The 12,918-nt window shown below is 31.6% G+C and overlaps 1 protein-coding gene across 1 annotated transcript; it reads left to right on the forward strand.

Moving 5' to 3' along the window:
* Nucleotides 1-1,507, forward strand: LOC143427185 (52 kDa repressor of the inhibitor of the protein kinase-like). Its single transcript, XM_076901114.1, has 9 exons — nucleotides 1-220; nucleotides 333-521; nucleotides 574-577; nucleotides 621-630; nucleotides 754-790; nucleotides 876-923; nucleotides 999-1,095; nucleotides 1,174-1,178; nucleotides 1,309-1,507. Exons 1-9 carry the CDS (start codon nucleotides 123-125, stop codon nucleotides 1,502-1,504), a joined length of 684 nt encoding a protein of 227 aa, XP_076757229.1. The 5' UTR covers nucleotides 1-122; the 3' UTR covers nucleotides 1,505-1,507.
* Nucleotides 1,508-12,918: the final 11,411 nt, after the last annotated feature.

Here is a 12,918-nt window from a genome sequence, read left to right on the forward strand (position 1 = left end):
GAAAGAAGAGATTTTAAAAGAGTTACTAGCTTATATAAATATTATGAGTTGTATATTCTCTTGGAAGCACTTTGATCTTAGCTTTGTTTCAGATGTTGCTATATTAATTTATTGATTAAAATATGAACACAAAAAGACAGCCAAGCTGTGCAGTACCGGAGTGTACGCAAACATTTGATATGGAACGACACTTTTTCAGATTTCCAAAGGAACATGACAGGTATAACATTGTTTTATAATTATTTTCTATATAAATAACATTTTTAATACAAATACCATGTACATATGTATTGATATATCACTGATAAAACAACTGAAATTTTATGTTACAGATGGGTGCAATGGGTACGAGCATGTGGAAGATTTGATCTAGAACCTAAAGGTCCAAAATATTCATATGAAAATGTTCGTCTATGCCATTTACATTTTCAAAGGAAATGGTACAGAATTAATAAAATTAGAGCACGTCTCCACCCAGATGCTGTACCAACAATATTCTTTGGACCCCATTTTAAACAAGAGTAACTTTAACAATAATTATTAGTTTAAGATAACTTAATTTAATGAAAATAGTTTTGTTTTATAAAAAATCAAATTTCATATCATAAGAATATCATAAGTATATCACAAGTATAATGATTGTATATGACAAAATTAATATTCATGTTACTTATTGTTATATAAATGGAACGACATTTATAAAAATGGAAAATAAATAAATTTTTTTCAGAGATAATATAAGTGAAATTATAGAAAAAAATGTGTCTACAGAAAAGGAGGAACTACATAGGTATGCGAAATTATATTTTATATTGTTTTGTAATTATTTCATATATACTTTTATAGTTCTATAATACATGTTTCTTTTGTTGTAGAAATATATGTACAGAAGTAATTATAAAAGATGAAGAAGAGGAGAATAGGTAATATATATTAATAAACTAATTAATTTTATTTTTAATTACTAAATTTATAAATTATACTTAAATTGCTTTCAGCAATGCAGAAACATCTGAAATAATTCTGCCAACCTGCCATTCTACTACCAATAACCTTAAGATAGAAATAATGAAACCGTACGTTTATACTTTCACTGTATTAATATAAATTTATATTTTTATTTTTTCTATTTTTCATATAATAAACATTTTTTTCTAATATAACTATTATTAGAATGTGTAATTTAGATATATTATACTTTATATTTCATATTATTTTAATGTTTATTTTCTGTTGGCTAATTTATGATTGTTTATCATATCTAAAAAAAATCCTTTTTTATGAATCTAACAAATTTGAATATTACAGAGGCACATCTGCTGAGGAGCCTGGAAACGTGACGACTCGTACAAAGAAATTGTTAGATGATAGTCCAAAAAAAAGAAAATTATATCAGCGAATTAAAAAATTAAAAGCGCAAAATAGAAAATTGCGTGAAACAATCCGACGACTTCGTATGAAGGAAAAAATATACAAAATAATATATAAAATAATTTTAAAATAAATTTTTAAATAAAATATTGGTAAACGTTTGTTTATAAATTATATTATAATTATAATTATAATTTTAGTTTATTTCCATACAACTATTTTGAATACAATTGGTTACTTTATTTAATGTTGTAAAACTATTTTGTTAAATATTTTGTAATTATTTTCTTAGATATGATGTATATAATATATGTCTTGTATTTTTCATTATATTTTGCTTTTCTTGTTTATTTGAGTACTTTATAATATACTTTTACCTTATGTTTTTATGTTATAGTACTGAACATGAAACGAAAAGTTATATATTATTATAATAATAATAAAACATGTTTCATGACAATGTATTATTGATTTAAGAAAGGATTTCATAAAACTTTGCAAAATTATAATTTTAGAGAAAGAGTAGATATGTAAGGAAAATTATTGTTGCGAACATGTAAATATGATTACTCTGTATATAATGTTATATCTATTATAGAGGGTGGGGCAGTAACTATTAGCACCTAAAATCAGCTCCAGAATATTATAGAAAAGAATATTGTAGAAAAGTAAAAGAATTACTTGAAAAGTTCAATTTTAAAGAACAAGAACATATGGATCATATAATTATTGCCCTATGCATTAAATTTAATGAAATTAAAAAGCAAAATATTTGAAAGAAAGAAACAAATAGCAAATTAATGCAATGATTTACGGACTTGGAAAAACAGATAGAAAATATTATTTCTGAAAGAAATGAATTCAAGCACATTGTCCGTAAATTACATGCTGAACAAAATAAAAAAAATAGCGAAATTGGAATTAAAATATGTCTGAGGAAACTATAAGGAAACAAGAAATAAAAAGAAAAGCATTTTCTTTGTACAAATTGAAACATTCAATTTTAAATTCCTTTAAATATGAAAAAATATATGAAGAAGGAGAAGAAACGAATACAATTTTAAATGATTTAGATACTTACAAAATACTGCTGAACTAAAAAAATAAAGAAATTAAGGATTGCATAAAGAAGATTTAAGATTTGATAGAGAAAAATAAGGAGTTGAATAATGAATTAGAAAAATACACAGCAATTATTCGCGATCGTAATGCTGAAATTTCAAATTTAGAAATTATATCAAATTCAGGTCCAACAGAAAATAAATAAGATAATGATGTAAAAAAAAAAAGAATAGAACTTGTAGCAATGGAGAACAGAAGACTCAATTATGAAATTAAACAGCTCCAAATGCAATTAGGAATTGAAATGAACTTTCCCTACATTTGAATTCTCTTCTGCTTGTTTCTTTTTACACAACAAACTTACATGGTGTTCATTCATGTTTGAGTAGAAATTTGTCTTGATTTTACTATTTTTATATATATTTCATTCGGTACACATATTAAAAAGGAATTGATACGTATGTTAATTGAAATTAATATATATAAGTACCTTTTTACAGCGTCCCATGAGTTCTCGGTAACTTAAGGTTAAAATCTCTTTATCACGTGTATACACAAAACATTGCAAAGTGCTACTAACTTGAATCAAGTTGAGCACAACACTATGCAGGATCACTATACTTTCGCCTATTTAGAAAATTTCATTTCAATAATTCATAAGTCCAGTAATAAAAGAAATAACGATTATACCTCTTTTTTAATCATCGTTAAAAAGAATATAATATTTACCTTAGCAATTAAGAAAGTTAGTAACTTAAAAAATTCTAGAGAATTCCATAGTTTTTACAGACTCAGGAAAGAAAAGAGATGGCAGCTTTCGTTTTGGTATGCATTAAATTCTCTAGAATTAATCATTGATTGAAACGATTGTTTTCGATTTGAATCCTTGATGTACAACAAAGTTCTCGTTTGTTTTAATATCTTTTTGATGCGATTACAGATCATATTATTGACATGAATGCATCCAATTTGGATGTATGTTGAAACTGTTATAAAACCTACTGCAGTGTTGCTGTAAATGGCATCAACGGCACAGTATTTGCATATGGCTAAACAAATTCTGGAAACTAAGGAAATTATACTATGATAAATAATGCAGAAGAAGCAGGTGTTATTTTCCTTGCTACGGGTACTGTGATACTGTGGCATTACCCACTGTTTATGCTCGAGTGTCTATTTTCGGTTCTAGGGTATTACAATAAACTTCTGTATGTACTTCCGTATGTATTTATCGAAACAGTCACATATACTAATCGGGGACATTACCAGACAAGGTGTGTGCCACCCAGAGTCTAAATGTGCAGGTTATTATTAAGGAGCATCAAAAGAGAGGATAGACAAGGCCAAGTTACAGCTCAGACAACCAACAATTGACACGCCAATGACGATGGGTAGAACGAATTTCGTGGCAGAACTGTGCTAAGACAGTGCTCTTACTCAACTCTTGTAACGGCATAATCTTAGCATTGGGACGGCACTCGTGTCACAGCACTATTAAAGCACCGCGATATGGCACAGATGCAACATCGCCGTGGCAATGACACGCGTGACAGTAGCGTAGGCTGACATTTACTAATGGGGAAGTTGTTTCCATAAAAATTATAAATTATATATTAAAAATGACTATACTAACCAGTTTATTTATTTTGATTCTAAAATAGATACACTGACACGAAACAAAGATATAAAAACTTCCTTTTATTATTTATAAACTATAACTCGATACAGCGATTTTTTCGCAGTCGTTAATTATTTTATCGTAAAAATATATACACTTATTTTATAAATATTTTTTTCAACTCATCGTTACAAATTCATGCAATAGAGGGTATATTAAATACAATGACAGCATATTATTTTAGCAAATTTAATGAACTATATATTTATACTTATAAAATAATGAACTGAGTTATGGAAACTATGTATAGTAAATAATTTAATGTATAGAATAAACTAAATATATTTAGTTTACTAGTGTATTACAACTTTCAGATGAAAATACTGAACATAATATACAGTACCTTTAGTATTCTAATGTACAATACGTTTATAAATTTCTTTTGATACATATATTTTCGCGATACATGGTTTTACGATCTGTAGAAATTATAAAATATTATATAAAATACATTGAAATGAAGAAAATTCACTTCAATACCTTCTTTCATTTCCATCCTGCTTTGCAATTCTTCTTTCCAAGTCCTTGGTCTTTGCCCTTGTCTTATGTCTTGTACGGTTCTTTCTTTTGTTCTTCCATTGCAGAAAATGCTGGAAAAAAGAAGAAAATATTTTAATTCCAATGTCAGTAAGAAACAACTGGTAATATACATATTTTGCGACAAAATAGTGAAAAATATGAAAGTATAATACTTCCCGTAAAGTATAATTCCTTTTTGTATATCTGGTTGCTCCTGTCTATAATAAAGTCTTGTCTATGCATATATAGACCACGTTCTGAATGCCATAAAGGCCTGTAAAAAATGAATATAGCAAGAAAAGCTGCTAAAAGGAAATTAATATGGAAGATACACAACAAACAAATATTATACTAGACATCACTCAATGGAAACCAGCTACAAATTACAGCGACTACTACGAAGAAAAATATTGTTTAACTATAAATCCTGATTCGGGGCAATGCTCTTCTTATATATAGAAGAAATTGCTGGAATTTGGTAGCTTTAAATTTAGAAAAGATTTCAATTTCTCTGGGACGCCTTGTAAAATCAGAGGGGCAGTTTTTTTTTAATCTCATTAACCTACTGGATATTATCTGAATATCTTTACTTGATAATTTGGAAGAATGGGAATATTTACCATCTACCCAGGCAGATAATTTTTTCATTACACCAAGGCATACGAGATGTATATATTCGAAAGGTACTTGTGATATCATTCCAAACAAAACATCTTACTGATAGTGAAAATGTTTTACCCTGGTAACTAACCCTTCCATCAAATATGATTTCTTTAATATCAGAAATAAATTTATCAAAAAAACTAAGACTATTGAGAATATTGGCAATCCTACACTAAATGGGCCAAAGATGAATATTGTTAGATTTATCTAATGTACATCCATCGGTATGAATATTTAATTTTAGTTCCCTAACATTATCTACAGGTTGAGATTGAAGCAGTTTTTGAATTTCTGCTCTTAAGCTGAAGTGTATATACTCTCCTGATAGAAACACTGACACAACACTACTATCACGTGGCATATTGAGGAATGTCGTAACATCTTTTGGTAAATTGGGGAAACACAAATGACAACGCGACAAGGACAATATATTATTTCCCTGCTCTTGCGTTAAATTACTATCTACAAAACACGATGCTAAATGGTCACGAAAGAATTGTTCAGAGGAATCAGTACAATCAGCAGAAGTATATAAAGAAGTAGAAGAAAAAGAAGGATTTGGCACATTCAAATATGAAAAACTACTATCTGCTGATGTGCTTGGCAAATTTTGCGTATTAATGTTCCGATTTCGTGCTGCCAGATTTCTTCTAATTTCATTCAGAATCCTACGCTTCTGTCGAGCTGATAATTCCTTCACGGGTTTCCGTGAGATTGATGTCTTGAGAGGTCGTGGATTCATCCTCCTATAATTATAGTTAAATTATAAACTAATAAAATAATATATATATATATAACTAAAATTAATAATAATTACAAATAGAATTATATTTCTCTTATAACTACAGAGCTTCTTTACCACCCGACTCTTACGACTGTCAGACTCGTAATAGCATTGCAGAGAACGCAACATGCGGGCAGAGGTTTGCAACATTGCCATTTCTTTTGTTGCATGTTCAGACTGCGTAATGAAAACGACTATAAATTATTTATTAAAAAGAAGTAAAATGTAAAATAATCTATACAATAATAAAGTATATCGAGACACAATCTTTATGTGTATATTAATAAAATTATATAGAAATTTCGATTGAACTGTTGCCACTCTTTTATACAATTGCAATATGCGCATGCGTCAGTATACCTACCGGCGGCCACCATTACAAACTCTAACAATTCAAAGTTCGATATGCTTTTTACATATATTTCAAAAACTTAACAGGTCAAATAATCGCTCATGCATGATAGGTAAGACAGACTACACATTTTTTCCAGAAAAGAAATAATAAAAAAGAAGCGAATCCTGAAAAATGTATTGTACGTATATCATAGGAAAGGTTGTTCTGTTTGAAGGTGATCCAATTACATTTTATGCAGGAAATTCTAATCGAAATTTAAAAAATGGTCATTTGACCGGTCATGGTAAGTTTAATGCTAGAAGTATATTCAAATAAAAATAGAGTTTCAAATTATTGAGAATTTCAAACTAGTCAAATTAAATAGTCTGTAAATTTAATTTCCGTGAAATTAAATCGCAAGGAAAAGGGATAATTTAATGTGCGAGAGAGAGAGAGAGAGAGAGAGAGAGAGAATAACAAAATTGACCTCGCTCGGTCTCGCCACACCTTAATCGTTCAAACAACGATTAAGCCCTCTACTTCCTCTATCATGTTTTCTTTTTCATTGTAGCTTTTCTTTCATTTTCATACTACCCTTTCCTCCCTTTTTTGGTTTCTTCTTTGTATCGTGCGTTTTTCCTTCCCTTTTCTGTGGCTAAAACGCCACCGTATTTATACAACGAAAGACATTTAATGTTTATAAAAACTCCGCCGTTTCGATTCTCATACAATTTTCTCTCCGCTATTGTAAGAGAAAGCTGGAGTCGAAGCGGTCCAGGATGCCGCCTGGTTTTCGTCACCTTCGAGCTAAGCTGAATAAAAGGGAAAACGATAAATTGGGCCGTCCTTTGCACCCCATCATGAAAGGCGCGATTGCGATGCAAGGACAGCTATTCTTCATTTTCAAAAACGTCTTACTCGCTCTTGAATGCCTGCTTTTGAGGACCTCCTTGGATTTTTCTTTAAGGCCCTCTTATTTCTGTCTCCTTCGAGCGTGCTGTAAACTGTTGCTCTAATTTTTAAAGGTATTTAAAATATTAAACGTCAAGCCTATTTTATTTTACTTTCAGTTTGGCCCGCTATATTAAATTTCATCCATCTGTTGGCGGCCGGAGATCCGTTTGGGTTGCGATAAGGCTGAATGTTTATAATAGAATATATTTCCTGTTCTGTTGTGTAAGAAATATCGGGTAACAGGGTGCACGTGCGGTCGACGAGGGCCGTGTGCATTTCCCTGTGGCATCGCTCCACTCCGGGGCCTTGTCTAAACATACCAATGGGCCATGACGTTGAGGGTGTCCTCGAGGCTAGTACGAATGGCCTAAGAAGGCATTCTTGTATGAACCTTCGGGTGAATCAGAAATAAATACGCCCAATAAACGTTGAGCAATCGAGTTTTACTTTATTCTCATCTACGTCTTACAGTTGCGGGTATTAATAATGACATTCATTCTTTATTCACTCCCTCTTTTATACTAATCAGATTCACTCGCACCGTGCTCGGTGTTATTGGGCACGATATATTTTTATGTTTACAATGTTTCCATAAAACTTATTACTATCTTTTTTTGCCAAGTAATATTTCAATACACTTGTGACACTACGCTCGTTGTTATTGTCACCTCATGTCAAGGGTCTATTGTCATCGGTTTTTGCCTCTTGAAAGGTTGTAAGCTTCAAACAAAGAATGTTTACGCAAAGGTGACGATAAAGTAAATACTTCGATCGAGTCCACTGTTGATCGACACGTCGAACGAGACACGCAATCTCGCGCACAGATAGAGTGACAATTGAGATACTCCTTACCCATCTTTTTCGGCACCAGGGATAGGTTGCCCTAAAATGTAGAGGGCTAAACTAAACTAAAAATCACTAAAGCATCATGGAACAAGCAAAACGTGTTACATCGAAACCGCCGCGTTATGTGACGACGGACTCGGAAGACGAAGCGTCGCGAAGAAAGAAAACAAGAAATATCACTTTTGATATAAAAAGTGACATTAATATGTTGCAAAAAATATAGTTTTCTAAAAACACAACTATACAACCCACATAGAGCATATACAAGCTTATAGTAATGGAGAGAAATTAGATTCTGTGCTCAACAGTATGGAAAAAATAAAAATGCAGCTAAGGTAAGTATACAATATCTAAATTTCCAAATTTGTTGTGTCACTTTATAGCATATTTCCATAAATGTTTATAGAAGAATCCACGAAGTTATTTACGCATCCTTAAATACAAGGGATGAACAAGCATCAAATATAATAGAAAAGCCGTCCTGGATTCCATTTAAAAGCGTCGAAGCGTTAATACGTTCCGACAGTGCCGGTGAACGTATGTTTGCAGAGCTTGTAAGTAAACACATAGGAAGAATAGTTATTTATTGTTATGAAATACTATTACATACATTTAATATACATATTTATGCTTGCATAGATTGCGTACCTCCAACAATTAGGCGGTTTCAATGCAAAAAAAGCAGTAAATACAGCAATAAGGGAGACATTGTACGAAGTAATTTCGCCACACCTCTTCTGGTACGGCAAGGAAAGAACATTAGCTGATAGGCGATTGACATTTGCAATATACAAAACAGCATTAACTGATGAGCGATTGACATTTGCAATATACAGTACGTATTAATTTTCATTCGTATTCATACCTTGTTTCCATGTTTTATTACAAGTAATGCATGTTCGCTACTTTTTCCTTTCAGAAGCTGCATGTTCAAACAATTATTTTGCAAAGCCTACCAGGAGGAAGTTTCAAGAATACGCGCGGCAGGCTCTGCGAGCTTGCAAGGAAAGATCGATATCTTTCGAAAGGGAGTGGAACGGCATGGACCAGGTACCGTAGTCCATTTTTGGAATTGAGACGAAGCTAACGCCGAAGAATTTTAAGAGGTACATTTTATTTCTAAACGAAAATACTCTCAATAGCGTAAATTTTTTTTAAATAACATCATATTTCACTGTTTTATAGGAAAACAAAATATATATATTCGATGGTTTCATCTATTGTTTATCAATTATAATTAGTTATATCTTTATTGTTTATTAATTATATCTACATTCATGTTTTAATTTTATAGTTTAAAATACATATATGATAATAAGAAGTAGAACATTTTTTTTGCACCCGTTTCACATTCTACTGTAAAACATTTGCATGATTACTTTACATAAAAGCATTGTACAGGGACGATAGAAAAAAGAATCGCGAAACAGGATGGAAATGAAAGAATAAAGAATTGAAGTGAACTATCTTCATTCCATTGTATTTTATATATCTCTTTTATAATTTCTACAAACAGTAAAAAAAGGAAAAAAAATAAAAAATTGCTAACGGAGTAATACAAATATTGCATGTGTCGCGTTGCGAAATTGGGCAATTTTCTAATTACAAAACCAACTTTATGGTACGGATATAATTAACTAGCTATTTTTGAGGACTTCCAAATATTACTTACCTTTTCCTTATTACTTTAATTTTTCTAAATGCAGGGATTAGGGTTTTAAAGGTTGTTTTGGAATTTGTAAAGATTCGTATCTTTAGTGTGTTCAATACACCGTCAAGGTGGCCGTTGGTGACTGTTTGCAAAATCGAACCGTTAAACGTTGTTGATGTTCGCGTCCTTGCGCGAACACCGCCGGAATGTTTTTCTATATCCAGTCGAAGAATCTCGAACGTTCGCTTAGACTATTCAGAACCCGCGAGCTCACCAGGCTTGCACGAGGAGGAGCGCTAACAAATTAAGGAGGGACCATTATCGAACATTTAGAGGACGACGTGAGTTTAACTAAGTTTAGAGTTGACGGCAAGACAGAAAAAGTTCTGTTGGTGTGCAAGTATTCTATGTGAAGTACCTCTGAGGTGCGAGGTCAGTAAAATTCTGATATAACGATCTCTCTTCAAAATCGGAGCGACGTGAAATTTTTAAAGTGGACAAAAGACCTCTGTGCATGCTAACCACTTCCAAATCTCACAATTGTGCCATTATTCGCGGCAAAGACGATAAATTAAAACCCAATACAGTTTTTTCTTACAACAGTGCAAAAAAAGGGAGTTGACATATCCGATCAAATGTCACAAATAAAACAAAAAAAGTGATGACCTTTTGTAGCAGTTGTCCGGATAAGCCGGCACTTTGTTTAGAATGTTTTAAAAAATTGCATCGGTAATATAAGTAGTTATATTTTGTTATATTTTATGTATTAATTATTATAAGTTATAGTATTTTGTGTTAAATGTTTGATTATAAGGTAGAAATGTTAATGTATAATGTTAGATCAATAAAATAACATTTTATGCTACGTATTTCTTGATATACAAACGTGGCCCATCGATGGTGCATGCCGCCCCACAAAACAATCTAGCATGGGCCACCGGTGGGTCATGCTGGCGTCAACGTGTTAAAGAATATTTAACCACAAAACCAAGAAAGTATTTTACCGAGCCTATCCATGATCCAGCAGGCCAGTCAAATTAGATAAAGACGTAACAAGTGCCTTAATTCCAATACCTATGACGTGTCATAAACCCAATACACCTAATTAGTATTCCACTCGGCCGCGTAATCCCAAGCGTTACCCTAATGGATCTTTCCGAGGTCCTACCCTAAACTACCGAGTAGCGATCACCTTCTGCAAAAGAATTGGCTCGTGACTGCTTCGGTTTTTAATATATAAGATTAAAGAAAAATGCAAAATAATCACTATTAAATTAAGTATTAAACTAAACAAGTCAGTATTAATAAACAAATTAGTATTAAATTAAGTATTAACCCAACTACTAAACTATTCAATCAATACAAAAAAAGTTATCTTTAGCATTCCAACCGAGCAATTACACAAGGCGAAGTTAGGGATGCAATAGCATGAATTTTTATTTTATTTTATAAGTAAGTAATTTTATCTTATAAGTAATATTTTATTTTATAAATACCATTTTTATTTTATGACGAGTTGAAAATAGTATATATGGCTCTCTCAATAACTATAAATATTGGAAGACAACTATCAAAATGTTTATTAACAGTCATATGTTGAACACTTACCGACATCTAACGGTTTTAATTTATATGAAAACGCAAGTTCCCCGTTAGTAAATGTGACTACATCTCACTGTGTACTTCTACATCTCAGCAAACGCATTCACTGCCATCTACTTCAGCTCCTCGGAAAGTACATTTTTGATAGGAAATTGTTTCAAAATTAATTCGCGCCATCTATAAAAAAGAGACTCTCTTTTGCTACGTTTCTCAAATTTATTATTCACTTATTTCTGCGCCATCAAAGACATCACATCATAATTTTCCTTTATAAAATCTCGCCTTATATTTCTAAGCTTCTACTTCAGTTTACCTTATTTGTTAAAGTTTTGTTATTTGTCAAATAAAATTGTTATATAAAAGCAAGCATCGTGAAAGTTAATTAGAAGAAAATATAGTAGTCAAGGACCTCCACAGATTAGTTTACTTCGCTGTTGATAATTGTGTGCGACCAGTTTGAGTATTTTCCACAGAGAAGGCGCCAGAAGTTCCAGAGTAGGGTCACCATCATCTGTTTCACTCTTCCTTATAGCATCTTTCTCTTTCGTACCTCTAAAGCGGGAAATATAAAAATAATGTATAATATGATGATGTAAAATAGATGTTTAGAAACTTATTTCCTGTTAAAATTGCACAATATGTAGTATTTGTTATTTATATTTACATACGTTACTTTATATTCTCACTTGCAACCAACAATCACTGTACTAATCGAGTTAGTTTATATATAAATAATAAAAACAAATATAGCCTTATATCTTTGTTCCATGTTAATCTACTTTAGGATCAAATTGAATAAACTGTTTAGTTTTTTCATTTTTAATATTCGTTTATAATGAGAATGGAAAAATGTCACCCTACGCCACTGCTGAGAAAATTAATGAATGAACGGTTTTGGCAGACGGTATCAGCAAGTGGAACAGCACCGCGTGCTGTTCTGGCGTTAGGAACCTGGGGGCGCTACCTTGATACGCTGATACTTTTTCAAGTGTTTTTTGATTTGCTGTATTGTCTGGGCGTAACCCAATGATAGATTCTAGATTAACAAATCAAATGGGATAAACTTGATTGCCTCCTGTTTTACGATTATGTTTTATTACATGATATCCTTACTTGTATGATCAGTCGAATGTACTTGATCATTAATTGCGAATTTCTCTTTTAAGATAATTATCAGGATGTTTGTTTAGTTGTTTACTAAACCAGAGAATAACATAACAGTTGTCTATATTTCTCCAAGACTCGCGATACCTAATTAATTCGGATTCAGGTATTATTGTGAAAATGGATATCAAAGTAGGCGCTATCACATGAAAACTAAAGGTTTTCGGAGGTATTGACTTAATCAGTCGAAGTACAAGTTGATCGCCATTCAAGTAATGAAAATTACTTGGATGAGCATCCCTTAGCTTAGGAAGGTTCGTCTCTTTCTATATTATTCTTGCTGATAATTA

Source organism: Xylocopa sonorina, chromosome 9 (assembly GCF_050948175.1).
Source record: "Xylocopa sonorina isolate GNS202 chromosome 9, iyXylSono1_principal, whole genome shotgun sequence".
Classification (NCBI taxonomy): domain Eukaryota; kingdom Metazoa; phylum Arthropoda; class Insecta; order Hymenoptera; family Apidae; genus Xylocopa; species Xylocopa sonorina.